Source organism: Electrona antarctica (genome assembly GCF_951216825.1).
Source record: "Electrona antarctica genome assembly, chromosome: 8".
NCBI classification, from domain to species: Eukaryota; Metazoa; Chordata; class Actinopteri; order Myctophiformes; family Myctophidae; genus Electrona; species Electrona antarctica.
In genome coordinates, this window is record NC_136789.1 from 2,784,210 (window position 1) to 2,801,938 (window position 17,729).

The 17,729-nt window shown below is 42.8% G+C and overlaps 1 protein-coding gene across 1 annotated transcript; it reads right to left on the reverse strand.

Moving 5' to 3' along the window:
* Positions 1-141: 141 nt before the first annotated feature.
* vps51 (VPS51 subunit of GARP complex) lies at positions 142-17,646 on the reverse strand. The gene is made up of 11 exons (XM_079508232.1): positions 17,198-17,646; positions 15,900-16,029; positions 10,543-10,689; positions 10,053-10,272; positions 7,723-8,626; positions 7,182-7,397; positions 6,218-6,301; positions 4,969-5,103; positions 3,683-3,798; positions 1,799-1,886; positions 142-1,280 (listed from the first exon to the last, which is right to left on the reverse strand). Exons 1-11 carry the CDS (start codon positions 17,360-17,362, stop codon positions 1,020-1,022), a joined length of 2,466 nt encoding a protein of 821 aa, XP_079364358.1. The 5' UTR covers positions 17,363-17,646; the 3' UTR covers positions 142-1,019.
* Between the last annotated feature and the right edge of the window lie 83 nt (positions 17,647-17,729).

Sequence of the window (17,729 nt, forward strand, 5' to 3'; positions counted from 1 at the left end):
GATGGTCGCCCATACACTTCCATTGAGAAATGTATAGCCTTGTGTCGACACCTACTGGTTGACAAGTAGTATTGCCTGAAATATTAAAATTACGTATTGCCACTTTAACTCTGTAAGGAAAATAAAGACGCCAGGAAATAATTCAGAATGTTGCATCACTGTATTATTAATATAGATTCATTGCACATGTTAACATTACTCCTTAAGGTATATATGTGCAAGAGATTTAAGGAATAGAGAATGCAATTATGCTCATGAGAGCACAGAATAAAGTGTGCAGAAATACAATACATAGTCTTGGAATAGTATATCACATCATTCAACAGCAGGACTCACCCAATAATTCATTAACAATTTCACTTCCTTTAAGGTGGAGTGTACAACTTCATTTCAGCTTTTCAATAGGTTTACCGGTTCAAAAAGACAGTTCAGTCTGTATTCATACACAACTTCTAAGTGAAAGGAATTGATGGACATGGTGACTAAAATGATGACATAATGCATTAAAGCTTGTAAAACAACAAAACTGCACTGAGATGTAAGTCCAAACAAAAACTGGACCTTTTCCCAATGTTGGGCTTCCATTTGTTGCCACTGAAGATGCACTGGTTGAACAAATCCAACATTCAAAATTAAAGTTCATAAGGTGCCTGCTGATAAAAGCATGAATTAAATAAAATGCTGCCAAACTTCTAGCTCTCGCAAGCCTCCCAAACATTAGAACAAGAATAGTTCCCCCTTCTGCCTTACTTGAAGGTGAGATACAGCATATACCCCATTGGGCTGAATATAAGACTACATTTCTTTCCAATGGAAATATCCTAACAAACGGCTCGCATTATAATCGGGGACTAGACTATTTGACATTCAATGTTATTTTTCCACAAATGAGTCTTGAAAATGGGGGTCGTCTTATAATCAGAATAGTCTTATATTCGGAACAATACGGGTACTATTTATTTTCACATATCGGCGACAATATTCTTCGATAATAGACTTCGCTTCTTCAGTCAAAGCGTTCAACCTCTCTCACAGATAACTTCGATCACACTCTGCTCCATGGGGGCGGGGTCTAAACAGCGATGGGCAGTGCTTCCCACGATCTCGTCCAGCAGGAAGTGCACAAGGTTCTCGTCAGAGACGAAGCGCCACAGGTACATTTGTAGATAATGGCAGTCCACCTGGATCTGCTGCAGGCCGTAGCGTCCAAAGGTGCGCAGGCGAACACACTCAAGGAATGTCTTCAGACTGATTTTTATGATTCCTGTGATCACGGAGACCTGATCGGAGGAGAGAGAGAGAGAGAGAGAGAGAGAGAGAGAGAAAGAAAAAAAGCCAGGTGTGCATTGTGTCAAAAGAAAAGATATTCCATTTTGTCCTGCCTAGCAGTTCAGACAGGAAATGATGAATAAATGTGTCGGTTTGTGTTGTTTTCGGTTGTTATCGGTGTGTATCGGTGTGTATACCTGCCTCTGTGTGTGTGTGTGTGTGTGTGTGTGTGTGTGTGATAAAAAAATACAAAAAAATAAATACAGACAGGGAGTAAAAAGACGTGGGAAGATACAGACAAGTATTATTAAAGCACTTTGTTGTCTCTATTGCAAAGGTTAGTCGTTACAAAGTTCTGAGAGTGCTCGAGATGGTGTGTGTGTGTGTGTGTGTGTGTGTCTCTACGGTCTACCTATACAGACAGATTCAGCAAAGGGTTGCTATCGTAGGCGTTGTTACTGTGTCTTTAGCTTACTTGATTGAAGGACTCTTCAGAAAAGCATAAATCGCATCCCACATCAGCACTCACCTTGTTGAACTCCACCGAGCTGAAGATGTCAATCCTCTCAGAGAAGAGCTTATGGATGTTATTTAAGAGGTTGGTATCCATGGGAGCACTGTCAACAGACAAATCAAATACCACTGGTTCAAATGACAATCACCGAAATAAACAAGACTAAAAGCCCTGCCAGCAGACCCTAGATAGTAGATTCTATTCTTTGGCCGAAGAGTGGTGCTAGAGGAAAGGCTATGGGGCCACATAGATGGCTTCACCCTGCAAACTCCCCTTTAGATTATGAGATATTCTAATCTGGTGACATTTTGGCACTAGAGAAAATGTCATGGGGTCACTCCAGGGAGCATTAATGTACTCAGCAAGTTTCCTCGCAAACTGCCCATTAGATTTTGATATCTTGTGTGCAAGTGGAAAGTTTGGCCTAAGGGCAGCACTAGAGGAAAGGCCACAGGGTCACCAAAATCAGTAGGGTTCATTCATCCTTGCTGAGGGAAGTACGTTTCATGTGAATCTGCCCATTACATTTTGAGATAGTGTGCAACTGGAAAGCTTGGCCTCAGGGTGGCACTCAAACTAGGGAATTTGGTCACCAAATGAATGTGCTCAGCAAGTTTAATGCCAAGTTGCCAACCTTGTGATATTGCGTTTGCAAGTAGAAGTTTTGGCCCAATAGTGGTAATAGGCACTGTGGGCCCTATCTTGTGCCACCACTTACCCCTTATCCCTAAGGTTATTTGCATTATTTACTATTCTGAAAAACATTTTAAAATCTTGTAATTCGTCTATTTTAAAAGGTTTCTCGAAATAGTAAAAAGTGGCAAATCATTTTAGGGATAAGGGGTAAAGGGGTGGCATATTAGCCTGGCTAATAAGCCAGACTCAAATCACACTGTCGTGTGGTATTTGAGTCTGGAGATGCTGTGTATGGATCTTGTTTCTCGGGGGGCGGGTTCAAACATTTTCTCTTTGATGCAATTGGTCAGAGCTACTGTCAGTCAAAGGTCTCAAGCATTGAACGTCACTGTACCAAAGCCCGCCCATATTGCATACCGTGTCCCGATTGGCCACACCAGTTCTCTGGTGTAGGAAATGGGCGTACAATTGAGCCTCTCCAGACCGTAATTTTTTTTGCCAACGGCTGATTCGGTCTGGCTTATTAGCCAGGCTAGTGGCAGCCCTGGGTCACCAAAATATGTGGGGGTAATCCTAGGAATCATGAAAGTGTACAGCAAATTCCATGCCTATCCAGCCAATAGTTTTCAATTCAAGATTATCTTGGACCAAAATGGTGGGTGGATGGAATGATGGATCAATCTGGGAACCTTTTTAGTATAATCTGTCTTGAGAGAGGATGGAATCGATCTTGTGCGTAAGGGGCACATTTTAATATTTCCAAAATTATTATATGTCAAAACCCACATCAAAACCGTTCCTGTGTGTGGGGAGGAAGGGGAGGATGTTGCCTGTCACAAAGATGAAAAGTGATATTATACTACAGTATATATCTGAATGAGATTTATACCACTTAAATATAAGTGGTATATTTACCACTTAAAAATATCGGTTTCTCCAGAATTTGCCGATCACAGATAAATTGCCAATCGGTGGCTGATTATCGGAGCATCTCTAATTGGCACCCTCATAGGTTGCCATAACATCCACATTTCTCCATTTTCATTTTATATGATCAAAACTTCAATAGATGGATGTTGCATTGCTTTAAAGACTACTACTTTTGGATTTGTTGATGCAGTGTATTAAGGCAAAAAACTGAACTGAAACTGAACTTGCAATTGCAACATGCGACAATGCAACATTCTAATCTAGAAGACAGCGCACAATCAAGGTATACCACATAAGCCATGAGTTGCATACTGTATAGCATACTGTATGTACCTTGGAGTGTAGCTGGCTGCATAACGTGGTTGCTGTCTTGAGCAGACAGAAAAGGTTCTCTTGCTAGAGTCACTACTGTGTGCCTTTCTCACACCTTCCTCATACAAAAGACCAACCTATAAGGGAAGCACAATCAAGTTAATAAAGGATTTATTCACTTCAGTTCTATAGAGCAAAGCTGTAAGATGCGAAAAGTAGGATTTGCAACTTGCCTTGGACTTGTCTACGGTGTGACTTTGCTTACTATACAGTACTTGCTATTTCACTTGGTTGATTGATTGATTGTACTTTATAAATGATTTTTAAAGGTACAGGCAGTACAACAATTTAAAAACACGTAAAATGGATGACAAAAAGCCAGAGGCTGGCCTGGGCCGTGGCTGAGCAGTCCAGGCACCTAAGCTGCCTTTGCTGCATGTCTTCCCCACATCTCTCTCCCCCTTTCCTGTCTAATTACTGTACCCTATCAATAAAGGCAAAAACGCCAAACATAATAATAATAATAATAATAATCTTTAAAAAAAGAAGCCAGAGGCTTTTTTCTATTATGGTCCACTGTGGACTGCAGAGTTGAATGCAAAAACTCAATCAGATTTGACCCGGTAGAAACACAAAGCAATAATTTAAGCAAACAATGCACTTTTAAAATGTTCACTCTCCCAGGCCTAGTTTAGCTTTCTGCTTTGCATTCAGTTATGCCTTTCTGTACTGTTTGTAATTGGTATAAAGTAAGAGTGAGCTTGGTAACTGGCTGGGTACTGCCAAACTGTGTGTATATCAGGGGTTGATTCCCATCCTTTGTGAAACAGAGCAGATGAGGAGAGATAATTACACTATAGTAAATGACAGCAATGCATTACAGTAGCGAAATCTTTTTATAAGCATTTGTTTCAAGAGTCAAAATAAAATGTCAGTTAATTATGAAACAGTGGCAGAAATATTATGGCGGACTACCACAGTCTAGTTAATTAATGGGAAACACTGCTCTATATACAAAGTGTCTTGAGACAACTTGTTGTGATGTGGCACTAAATCAATAAAATGGGTTGCAGTTATTGAAATTGATTAAAACATTTATTTTACAGAGGAAATGCTACCCTGTAGGAAGAGTCTCTAGATTTTATGAGGGAGGGAGGTGGTATAAGTCTTTCCTTCAAAGCTATTAGATTAGAAACACATTCAGTGTCAAGCCTTCTCCTGAAATGTTGACAGTCACATAAAAACGGTAAAGAAAGAATTCACATCACAGCTGACGGCAGATAAGATCAATACACATAAAAGATCACCTGCACATCGATTGAAGTAGTATCTTCCACCACTCTCTTCATCACAGCACGGACATTTCGAGGCTCAATGGTGTTGACCCAGTCTCGAGTTTCCACGCTCTTTCTCAGCATCTGGGAGATGATAAGGCCCTGGACCTGCAGTAAAGGCAGGAAAAACATTACCAACATGATTGTGTACTAGATATCAAATCCTGGCAAATCCTTTTTTAGGCTTTATTGGACAGATCAGTGAGTGGAGAGATAAAGAAACGGGGGGATGTACGTTTATAGAAGGGTGATAACATCTGGACCTGTAAACAGAATGTTGTGTTGTGTTTTAAAGCTGTAATCCATAAGATTTATGTCCTACCCTGGATTCAAAGTCAAACCCATGCGAGCACCAAAATGTCTACTGCTAAGACAGAAGGTTTAGGCTGGGGAGATATTTCACTTTGAGCTTCAGGGAATACCTCTTTTCAACCAATACAAGAGTTAATTGTCTTGGTGACACTTTGTGAGCCATTCGTTGTACAGTATGATGATGAAGTATATATTGCATGGCTTAAGTGATTAAAGCAGGATGTTGCTGATTATGTAGCAGGGCACTAATTAGTTCAGCCACCTGGCTGTGTTCTTTTAGCATTTCAATTTGATCTTTAACCATACACCCTAGCACCTATATATTCTGGGCATATAATAGTATTCGAATATTTGGTGAGAATAGCAGATCGACAAGCCCACATTGCGGCGATGGTGTAGAGGGGGAAAACGATGTGGCATAGTATAGACCCTTGGGGAACGCCAGTCAACCAAGTGTATGGTTTAAGCATGGTTACAATCGTATATCTATATATATATTTTTAAATTATAATTTTGTAACCCATTTTTCACCCCTTTGTCAATTATCTAATGTGATCCTGGGCTCTACACACCCTCCGCCAACCTGGGGAGAGCAACGGACTTGAACTCATGCTTCCTTCATGCATGAGTGTCCAAGTTGCTCCTTTACACCTGACAGGGGGGAGTTTCCCTGGTTGGACATAGCGTGTGGAAGGAACACGTTATTCCAACCAGTTCCATTCCCCTCCATCAGGCGCCCCGGCTGGCCAGGGGAGGCAGTTTAGAGACCAGGATTACTGCATGTTTTTGTGAGGGTACCTACCCTAGGGGACACGGGGAGAACATGCAAACTCCACACAGAAAGGCCCTTTCGATATCTATATATTTTATATGGTTTGCATTCCTTTGAATAAGACCTACAGTACAGTACCTTGACATAATGGTTCAGTAGTTTCTGTGCTGCTTCTCTGGCCTCAGTGCATAATGTTGTGACTGCAGTCACAGGGCTGTGGTGCTGGTAAACAAAAAGAAAATATAAAAAGTCTACATTGGTATTGTCAGTCACCACCATGACAATGACGTAGAACATATATATAACAATATAAAATAGAATAGAATGTTGTGAAAATATCTCAACAGATTGTAGGTCCCTGTACCTACTCTACAGCATTAAGTGCAATGACAGAATAAGCATAAATTCCTCTAGCGATGCTCCTGTAATCCTAGAAGACCAAGTAGACCTAACTGGAAAGTGATGATATAAGAATAGGGGTAGAGGCTAAGAACGTTTTAATTAATAATGCCAAACTAAGCCAAAGATATTAGATTGACGACTAGAGCGAAATGTGAGTAACTGACCTCTTAACTAATTGACAGGGCTTGCTTTACCAGTATAAATACAACCCCTTATGCATGCTTCTAAATTTATTCCGTTCTTTACATATAAAATCTATGGAGGAGTGAAAGGTACATTCATGTTTGGATTTCATCTAGGCAAAAAAAAAACATTATCTTTGGGCATTAATCCATTAAAACCAGGAAAGCATTCGTGTCATTTTAGATTTTTGCATTGGCTATTAAAAACGTGTTGAACATGAACAACTACTAATTTAGAAGGCCTTTGTAGAATTAAATCTGTAGAAAAATAATCTTAATGGGTTAAAGACAGCAACAGTAAATTATAATTTTTGTACTGTATTGTATGGTAATGCATTGTATTGTGTATGTATGCTGCTGGTCTGTGTTTCCAAGACAAGATTTCTCCCAAGGGAGACAAATTAAAGTAACCTTGAAATTGAACAGCAAGAACTGTACCTGAACGAGGAACTGTTCGTCTGTGAGTGTGAGTATGTAGGAGATGGTAGAGGTCTCATAGTCCAGGCAAAGAACTGTACCTGAACGAGGAACTGTTCGTCTGTGAGTGTGAGTATGTAGGAGATGGTAGAGGTCTCATAGTCCAGGCAAAGCCGAGACAGCAGCAACAGAAGAGCCGGTGGTGTAGAACCTCCCTTTTCTCCGGCGCTCTCACAAAACTGCCGTGAAGACTGGCATACAAACTTTATGAAGCTCACCACCAGATTCTCACGGACACCCTGGCTACAGAATTCTCCCTGTGAGGGCAAAGGGGGACACAAATAAAAGGCCTATTTTTAGGACTGGTTTTAATTAACATACTCAAGGCAAAAGAACAGTGCATTGAACTTCCTAGAACATAAAGCAAAAAAACAGTGCATTGAACTTCCTAGAACATAAAACCACTGTTGAGCAATCAAATATATCCAGTGATTAAATATTACACAAATTGATCAAATTTAAAGAACAACAACAAAAAAAGAAACTTAGCTTCCTGCTTCTGGGAGGGAAATAAAACAACATTATCATTATACTGCATATTGTTTATCATTATATAAATTCATAAATATAATATTCACTGACCTTAAAGTAAGGCTTGTTGGAGAACGTAATGTCTTTAGCTGTGAAGAGATGCACCGAGGCCAACACCGACTTAATCTGATTGAGGATGGATGCCGACAGAGAGGAGAGAAGCTCCGGTAGGCTATTCGGGCCGTCTCTTCCAGAAGCTGCGCCCCCTAGGAGAGACCCACCTGCGGTAGCCGAGGTGCCGGCCACCGCGAGGCGCGGTGCGGCCAGGGCCTGCCTCACGTCTGTCAAGCTGTCCAGGTAGAACCTCTGGAGAGCCGCGAGGTACTGCTTGAGCCTCTCTGTGGCCGCGCGCACCACAATCTCAGTCCCCTTGTGTGGCACAGTGGAACCTGGCAACAGTTTGGACACGGCCTGGAGCCTGCGGTGGAAGCGGTCCAATGCACGGACCAGGAGGGAGTTATCTCCAACCCCTTTCTCTTCCTGTATCCTCCGCTCCACTAGGGAGAAGTAACGAGCAGCCAGGTCATCTACGAAGGCATTGAGCTTGCCGTTAGCCATCTGAGGGATGTTCTTGGACGCCAGCTCTCCGGTCTGAGCGTGATTGATGAACAGCTCTTGATAAGACGTAATCACCAAGCATAAGCTGCTGACGAATTCATTGCAACCCCTGTCAATGAATTCCAGAATATCAGTCTTTGAGCTTGGAGAGGTGCTGGCTTTGGGGGACGAATCAGAGGGAGTTTCAGGAGCTGCAGCAGAAGATAGGGTGCCAGCGGTTGATGTGTCTGAAGCTGATGGATACGGTCTTATCTCTGCTTCCAGGCCCTGGAGGTCCAGCTCCAAGCGGCTCTGAGCATGGCTCAGGAACTTATCACACAGTTCCTCGGCTGGTTCATCCAACTGTAATAGCAGCTCCACACACTCTGACAGGTCCCTGGCACTTGTCCCACCATCCCTATGATCAGAAAGGGTGATCTGAATGAGTGATCTGTAGGAGAACAGCACGCTGTATGGTTGTGGATATTACTATTGCACGTTAGCTCCATGCTCACAAGGAACCGTTTAGAAAAATTACATTTCTCTCTCATTCAGCTACAGTATCTCATCGGGACCGGATTGGTGAAAATAAGCACTGAAAACTCGACAGTAAACAAAATTTCTGATTTGCTTGTGTATTTTCCTTCATTTAGACAATTTATTTCAACTAATGTTGAAAAACTGCTAAGCACGGCTCCATCTGGTGCACAATTGAAACAGTGCCTTCGAGAGAAGAGACAAAATCATGCATCTATTAAAACTGATTTCATGAGATACATAAAAGACATCCAAAATTGGAATACAAGTTTGCAATATTGTCTCAGTCGGGTGGAAATGTCATATCTCCAACACAGTTACTTTTCAGGATTCAAAAGATCGAAAAGCTCAGTTTCAAGCTCATAGATCTACTACTTTTGTAGGAGAAAAATGTGGAGATGGGGGTAGGGTGTATAACTCAACAACACATTTCTAAAAAGTAAGGAAATGTGCTCCTAAGCCAGCAAGGTAACATGTGACCACTATGACCACTACAACCACATCATCACTGGGTGTCATTTTTTTGTTTGGTCAAATTATTAACCCATTTAGACCCATTACATATATACGTTGTTATACTTTTCAAGCGCCTCTGTGTCACTTTAGTTGTTGCTATACATTGCTGTTGTGGGGCAGAAACATCTTATCTCTAAAATGGTAAATGTAAATGGTGCATTTATATAGCGCCTTTATCCAAGGCGCTTTACAGAGATTGTGCATTACATTCACCCATTCACACACCGATGGCGACGGAAACCATGCAAGGTACCAACCAGCACATCAGGAACAATTAGGGGTTCAGTGTCTTGCTCAAGGACACTTCGACACCAACTTTGGGGGAGCCCGGGTTCGAACTGGCAACCTTGCGGCTACCATCCAGCCACTCTACCCCTGAGCCACCGCCGCCCCCATCTCTCCCTCTACTTGATCATACTGCAGCAGCGTCATACAAAAGTAGCAGATCCACAAGCTGGAAACACGGCGAGAAGTGACACATTGAGCTTGTAAATCTGCTATTTTTTTATTTGAATCTTGAAAAGTAACCGGTTTTCGTCATAGGAGACTTTCTTTTCACTTGACAGAGACGATATATACATTTTCTTTTTTTTCCTTTTAGTTTTTCAGAAAACATATGATTTAGAACACATTTTTAGAATCAGCCACAGGTCTAAATGGGTTCACATGCAAATTGAGATGAAGATTAAGATTTACCCTCAAATTTGAATAAAGCCCCCATGTGCGTCCATTCCTTCACTGAAGATGGCATTATTTACAGTAGGGCCATAGTTCATTACCACAATACACACCTGAACTTCTGCCGAAGCTCCTGTGCCAGCTTGTCCATGATGGCATGGCAATCATCTTGAATGCCCTTGAAGGAGGGTAAGTGGCTGTACTGTTGCAGCACACAGCGGGCGCGGCGATGGGAGCTCACAGCCTGGGCATAGGCCTGCAGCTCCAGACACTTATTCAGTCTCGCAGGCAGCTCAAACAGAAACTGCAGCTTACGAAGGAGAGTGTGTACGCCTGGAATAGAGCAGGGCAGAGAAGAGGAGAATTACAAATGGAGCTGAAGGTAATAATACTTACAATTATTGTAACCAAGGCATTTGGAAATTGTGTTATAACATGAATGATGGAGTAGAGTCTCTCTGCTGTATATTGCACATGGATACAAGAATAAATCAATTTGACAGCAAGGGAGACACAAATATATATATTGGAGCAGAAGAAATAGGACAACTACCTCTATGAAATACCAAACTAGAAAGGCAAATTGCCCTTGGTCTCCCTCACCTGACAGTTTTGTTATCTGTGTGTGCTGGTCCTGAAGAGTTCCACTGATGCAAGCACTGAACTCTGTGATAGCAGCCATGTTCGCAGAGAGGCAGTCCATTTCATCTTCCATCTTCTTGAAGTCGTTCTTCATCTTTCTTATCGTGTCTAGCGATGGAGACGTCAGGGTTTAATAATCACCCCTTAATAAAAGTCAGTGCCTTTGGTGTTTTACCAAAGGCAAAGTACCAAAATATAGAGGGCAAACCAGAGGCACAGTAATAACACAAAGGATAGCTTAGAACAAGGGATAGGACAGCTACATAAAGACTGTGGTGTGATGTGAGCACATCAGAGACACGTTCGTTTTATATTAACATTGCTGGATTTTGGGGTGCCTGCTGGCCTAGCGGTCACAATATCAAGGAAACAGGAGGGGGAAAAAAGAACAAAAAACATTGCTGGATTTTTGGACAAGCGCATGTCACCAGCACACAAAATAGTAATACTATTCTCACAATGTTTACAGTGGAAAGAGTTTTCTCCCTTAACATAAATCATTATCAGCTAATAAGGAGCCCCAGAGCCAGACAGCTCAAATCTTTGATATGAGAAAACATTCCAAGGAACACTTCAAGAAAACCCTGTTTATTGCAAACGCTTGTGGCAAACAATGAGGTGCATTAAAAAGCATTGTGTCCCACACAAAAAAAAACATGTTCTTGGAACTTAAAGGATGACTTCACTCATTTTAAAGTTATCTTCATATAATTGGTCGGTCCTAAGGCCTCTTTTAGACGGCAACGGTCTCCATATAAAACGGCAAAGTCCCGTTGCGTTCACATTTTTTATTGACCCTTTACACATAGGGTACACACACCTTATGAAAACGCTATAATGTCGCTAGGTGGCGGTAACGGGCTGCCAAATAGACCAGTCACCCACGTACAAGAAGAACCAGGTAGCTTCCCCTTCACGCAAGCCTATCAGGGTTTTCAATGACGCTTCCAGACCACAACAGGGTTGCTTTCGACTAACGCATCAAGTGACACACAGGCTGACAGGCAGCCCAGAGCATGCAGGCAGAGCGCGCCACGGGATGGTTATATAATTTATAATAGCCTACATTAGGCTATATATAAACGCTGCTGCCGCCTATCACAGGCTTTTTATTTACATCATGGTTTTACATTCACCATCGCTGATGAGCAGCGCTTTGTAGGCGAGGAGGGAGGCTTGTTCATTGTAGGAACTCCATCTACTGTATATGGCTGGCTCTGCATCAATGTAATAAACATATGCGTTGTGAGCCATGATGTCATACGTTTTACGGAGTCACCGTTTTGCCCGTTTACATGGAGACGGGAGGAAACGGCGTTCTCAAAGATTTCCACTCTGGAATTTGTTTTCACTTTGTTGCGTTTTCACCTCCTGAAAACACCGTTCTCGTCTAAAGGGACATCAGGAAACGATTTTCTATGAACACCGTACACCCAATACTCATAATATGGTACCATTTCTGTCTACCCTGTCTGTCTGTCTCTCAGAGGAGGGCTGTGGACAAACCTGCCTACTAGTGACATCATCAATGGAGAATCCAAGCTAATAGAAACTGCATGCCATCAAGTTGGCCGAGCTACACAGATCGATTTTGTGTGCATTTGTGGGCGTCTGTACGTATGCGTTTACGGCGTGCGTACAACGCGTTTGAATAAATCCAATATATGTCAATGATGTCAGCTACACCAGACCAGACGCACAGATAGTCAGATACCGCGGGCCACGGATACGCATGCTAAAAAAATATGATTGGTTCTATTTTTTTACAAGCGTATGCCCTCATGCGCGTGTATATTGTCTCCCAATGTGTATTTTCCATTGGGGTCCTCTTGTACTCATTTCATCAAAATAGTACAAAACTAAATCTGAATATCTATAAAATATGAAGTAGGATCCCAATAGAAACAATAGAAGAACACACGCACACTCATCTGCTCCAATAGAATTTATAAAATATAACAGTTTTGGTTGTACATGCCATGTTATAACGTATGCACCCACTCACTGGAAATATTTTGATATCAAGAGCACTATAACATCCACAACCAAAAATGTTGTATAAAAAAATGCCTGTGCATGTGGTGATTGCGGTCTAGGTTATGTTGGTAAGACCAACAGGCTTTAAAGACACGCATTTCTGAACACAGAAGCAGCATCTAGTATCCAGCATCCATTTCTGATTAATTGAAAATGGCAGACCCTGTTGTAAACAAGTGCTTTATGATGGTGTCATCCACAGTAACAGTTTTTGTATTGACTTGTCCTTTCGTTTGGAATGTACGTATATGCATACTGTTAATAAATCAATCAATCCAAAGAGCCCCATTGCAATGCACTTCATGTCCGCTAAACATATGTGGCATATGTAAAATGCCCTAGAGAGGAGGAGATCTCAACAGATTGCTGCGGTTGTGATTTAATGGCAACCATCTATGAGGCATCTATTAGTCTCCATATAAACCTTGGGGTGGTGGCGGGTGAGGATCCGTCGGGTCGCAGGCGCGGAGAACATATGCCAAATTGCCACCACACAGTGATGTATTACACATATCTTCTGGAGACACAGTCTCTCACACACACACACACACACACACACACACACACACACACACACACACACACACACACACACACACACACACACACACACACACACACACACACACACACACACACACACACACACACACACACACACACACACACACACACACACACACACACACACACACACACACACACACACACACACACACACACACACACACACACACACACACACACACACACACACACACACACACACACACACACACACACACACACACACACACACACAATATGACATCCCTAGTAGTAGATTATATGGACGATAAGAACAGAATGAGCAGGAACACACATGCATCTCATATTGCACATAGCCAGTCCCTCTGCAGTAGTAGACAATCATTATGTCATGGTTATCAATATGCTTATGCAGATAAATGTTATGTCACTGAGTCAGGCATTTATGTCTGACTCATTGCACAAGACGAAGTATAGGCTAGCTGATTATTTAAATTATTTTTCCTAGATTTTATTAATCATGATGTCCATTTGTGCTTTTTACCCCCACTGTTGTGGATATGTAAAATGTTGAACACTGTAGCCTATAAGCCTATGTATTTGATTATTTGACCTGATTACCATGTTGCGTTTGTTCCAGCCACTGATTGTGACCTGTGGGTGTATTATTTAAGTGGGTGAGAGACTCACTCACATCTCGAGTTTGACGAGAGATGTGGCTGAAGAGCCGTGGCTTGAAACGATCGTCAATAAATTGTATTGGAGCAGATGAGTGTGCGTGTTTATTCTTCTTTTTCTGATGTCACTTTCCAACCCAGGACCAAAACTATAAGTGATGTGCATATTCTATTAGTTTACCAGGTAAACTAATAGAAAAAGTTTGGGAGCCGCTGGTTTACCCCAATGGAAACAGTTTTCCCCAATGGAAACAATTAAGCCACAAGCTTTCTTGGGATTTAAATCCTCAGACCTTGTATATAGGCCTATTGAACTGTAGACTACTTTCATGTGCGATTATATAAAATTCCAGCCGACTGACTGTCTTCCCACACAGATCTCCACACGCCAACAGCTCTGGTGAAGCCAGAGCGTTTCGCACACGCATTATTTTCACGGACTGTGCATACGTCACACGCACCCGCTCGGTGTAGCTCGGCCGATTCTTGGAAAGTTAGCATGCTATAATTTAAGCCATTGTTCTCACATAAACCCATTCAAGACGGAAAACCTGTTCTTGGTGCCATGTACAGTAGTAGTATGTATAGCAGCATAACATTTCTGTAATTTTTTCATAAATAAATGTTTTTCAGAAGGGTTTTTTTTAGAATCAGATCAGTCCTAAATGGTTTAATAAAAAAATAATAATAATAACTGATGACGCAGAGGAGAGAACACGCCCCTAGCGCCCACAGCGTCCCCAGCGGGAATCAAACCCAGGACCTTCTAGCTGTGAGGGGACAGGCGACAGCACTACCGACTGTGCCACCGTGACCCCCTGTTGAAGTCATCCTTTAAGCATCTCTGGTTATTTTTTTAGGAGTGGATGAATGGAACTTAGGAGTGGATGAATGACAGTCTTTCTGACAGGTTCTTAAACTATGGGTCAGGAACCTAGTGGGGTCGCAGGAAGGTGATGGTGGTTTTTAAAATCGAGTTAGTTCTTTAAGTCATTCATTTTTGTGAAGAAACGGCAGGTGAGGTGGGCTTAAAGGACCACTTCACCACTTTTCAACCAATATGAAGAAGAATTTCTTCATATAATTGGTCCTCACTAATGTTCATGATAAAATACCACAATTTGATTTCTTCTCCGTCTGTGTCTCATAGGAGGGCTGTGGGCAGTTCAGAAACCCGTCCACCAGTGACATCATCATTAGGCAGATTTTTGAGTGGTGCAACCACTCCATTACGGAGCTATGTTTGTCCCTGGGTCCGTCTGTCCGAGCACGAAAATCCCCCACACAGTAACTCTGTCATTTCTCAACCGTTTCGGACACGGGGCGGCTCGCCGGAACTGGCCCTACCCCCTGGGCACGTTCCTGGGGGTCTGGATGTTCCGAGGACTCCCCGGGGGGCCCCCTCTGGAGCGGCTCGCTGGAACCAGGCTGGCACCCTGGGAGCGTTCTTTGGGGTCTGGATGTTCCGGGGACCCCCACACGCTAACTGTCATTTCTCAACCGTTTCGGACACGGGGCGGCTCGCCGGAACTGGCCCTACCCCCTGGGCACGTTCCTGGGGGTCTGGATGTTCCGAGGACTCCCCGGGGGGCCCCCTCTGGAGCGGCTCGCTGGAACCAGGCTGGCACCCTGGGAGCGTTCTTTGGGGTCTGGATGTTCCGAGGACTCCCCGGGGGGCCGCCTCTGGAGCGGCTCGCCAGAACCGGGCCGGCACCCTGGGCTCTTTCCTGTGGGTCTGGAAGTTCCGTTGCACCACTCACTTCACACGGGTGTGATTTTCTTTTTAATATTTCGATTTTTATTATCGTGAGAACAATGGCTTCCATTATCGCATTGCAACTTTTCAGGAATAGAAAGCCTGCAGTTTCAATTAGCTTGGATTCCCCATCGATGATGGGTGAACGGGTTTCTGAACTGTCCACAGCACTCCCATGAGACACAGAACGAGTAGAAAAAAATTCTGGCATTTTATCATGAACATTAGTGAGGACCAATTATATGAAGGTATTTGAAAAGTGGTGAAGTGGTCCTTTAAAGCTCAAGTGATAAACAGTAAACCACTAGAAGTCATGTCACCTGTAGCAGATATGAACTTGTTGTAGTTTTCGTACACCAGTGTCTGCATGTCACTGTCCAAGGCTCGGATCTGCTTGACCATGCAGCTCTCCTGGTCCATGAGCTCTCCAAGGGAACACTCTCTTCTAAGCTGTGAGGCAGGCAAGCAGGCACACACATGCATTAAATATAGTCACTTTTTAACATTTGCAACAAGAGTGCAAATGTGTACAACTATGGACCATGTATTTAAAGCTCAGTCAGAAATGAATATACCGTCCTGCACATTTTATTATCACTGTACATTTGTAGTAACATAATAATCAGGTATTGAGGATTTCTGTATTGAGAAAACAATCAAGCTCAGCTGACAACTGTAACTGACATGATTCCACCATAAAAAGCTAAATGCAATCTTTTGGATTTAAATGTAATTGTTTTCTATATAAAATATATAGCACACAATGGGTGCCACTGTCCCTAATGGCTGGTATTCCATAATGGAATATGAGCCATTTTAGGGCTATATAGGTGGCACCCCCAGGTGACATCGACACTGGTAGAAACGCCATTTAGTAATGCAAGTGCAACTTACCTGTATACAGGTAACCTGTATACCTGTCTGTATACATATAACCTTATAACTCTATGATGCAACCGCCATACTTGATATAGCCCCTCTCGGGACCCTCTGTAAAGTGTGTTTACACTGGACTTTACATAGGGTCCCTCCCCATCGGTCCCACGCTAACTGGCTAACTGCCGGAACTGGCTAACTGCGACAGAGCAGATCAGAGGCAGGAACGTAGGGACGCGCAGCCAGCCAGCCAACCTGGTGCTGGAGGCAGTACAATGGGATGTCAATAAGGAAGTCAAGGAAGGAAGGAAGAGAGAATTTCAGAGTTGCCAAAACGGTCAAACAAAGATACTTAACGGCTTCTGCGCCAAAGGAAAATTCGTTGAGGTTTCCGTTGTCTCCTATAGCTCCTATATGCTTCTTTTGAAACATATCACGACTACTCAAACAGCGCAGCACGGACGTTTACGACGGAAAGTCCGTCTGTATACCATTTAGCTTGGGACCGATGGGGAGGGACCCTATGTAAAGTCCAGTGTAAACACAGTTTACAGAGGGTCCCGAGAGTGGCTATACTTGATACTACTTTCAACATTTAGCCATTAATAACATTACCTTATTTAGCCCTGGTCCAGTGGGTCAGCGAGTCTCGCCCTTAGTCGAGTAGACAATTGTACAGACTATATTATACACTACTAAACATTTATGTTGGCTACATTGTAGATATCAGCTGGTAGGCTACCTTATTGAGATAAACATCAGGGTCGAAGTGCGGCCCGTTGATATCACAGGGATCCAGGGACTCTGGTTGATCCGCGGCCTTTCCTTCCTCGTTCAGTCCGTAGTAGAGCTTCAGCATTCCGTGAACTCTACGCTTTCGTGATTCGGCCTCGACTTCTGTCTCCATCGTGATCTAAGTGAATGAACTGAATGTAGCTGGCTGGGTTAGCTACTGTATTCCACACAGCAGATGACAAAATTGTCAGCCAAAAAACTGCGAATTTAACGTAAAAGGCTAGTTGGCTTTAGATAACTATAGAAAATCTACAAAAACTGCTTGACATTCAAACACGTCTACTAACCGCTACCAGGACGTTTCAATACACATCATTTAAAAAGATGTAAGCAACATCTTGCATCTTAGCCTGTCTGCTGACCTGCAGGATGTTACTTCCGGGTTTGTCACGCATGGCAGCGTCACCATGTCATCACAAAGAGGGTGTATTATGTAGATCGAGTCGACTGACTGTCTGGTACTGTAAATTCTGAAACAC

What these genes read in the sequence shown, in the direction of transcription:
- vps51 (XM_079508232.1), bottom strand. Translation starts at nt 17,362, where the DNA reads ATGGAGACAGAAGTCGAGGCCGAATCACGAAAGCGTAGAGTTCACGGA. An exon ending in CAAGTTCATATCTGCTACAG is followed by an intron (nt 10,690 to 15,899) that starts GTGACATGACTT and finishes CTCCATCGCTAG; the next exon opens with ACACGATAAGAAAGATGAAG. An exon ending in ACGAACAGTTCCTCGTTCAG is followed by an intron (nt 6,302 to 7,181) that starts GTACAGTTCTTT and finishes TTTGTTTACCAG; the next exon opens with CACCACAGCCCTGTGACTGC.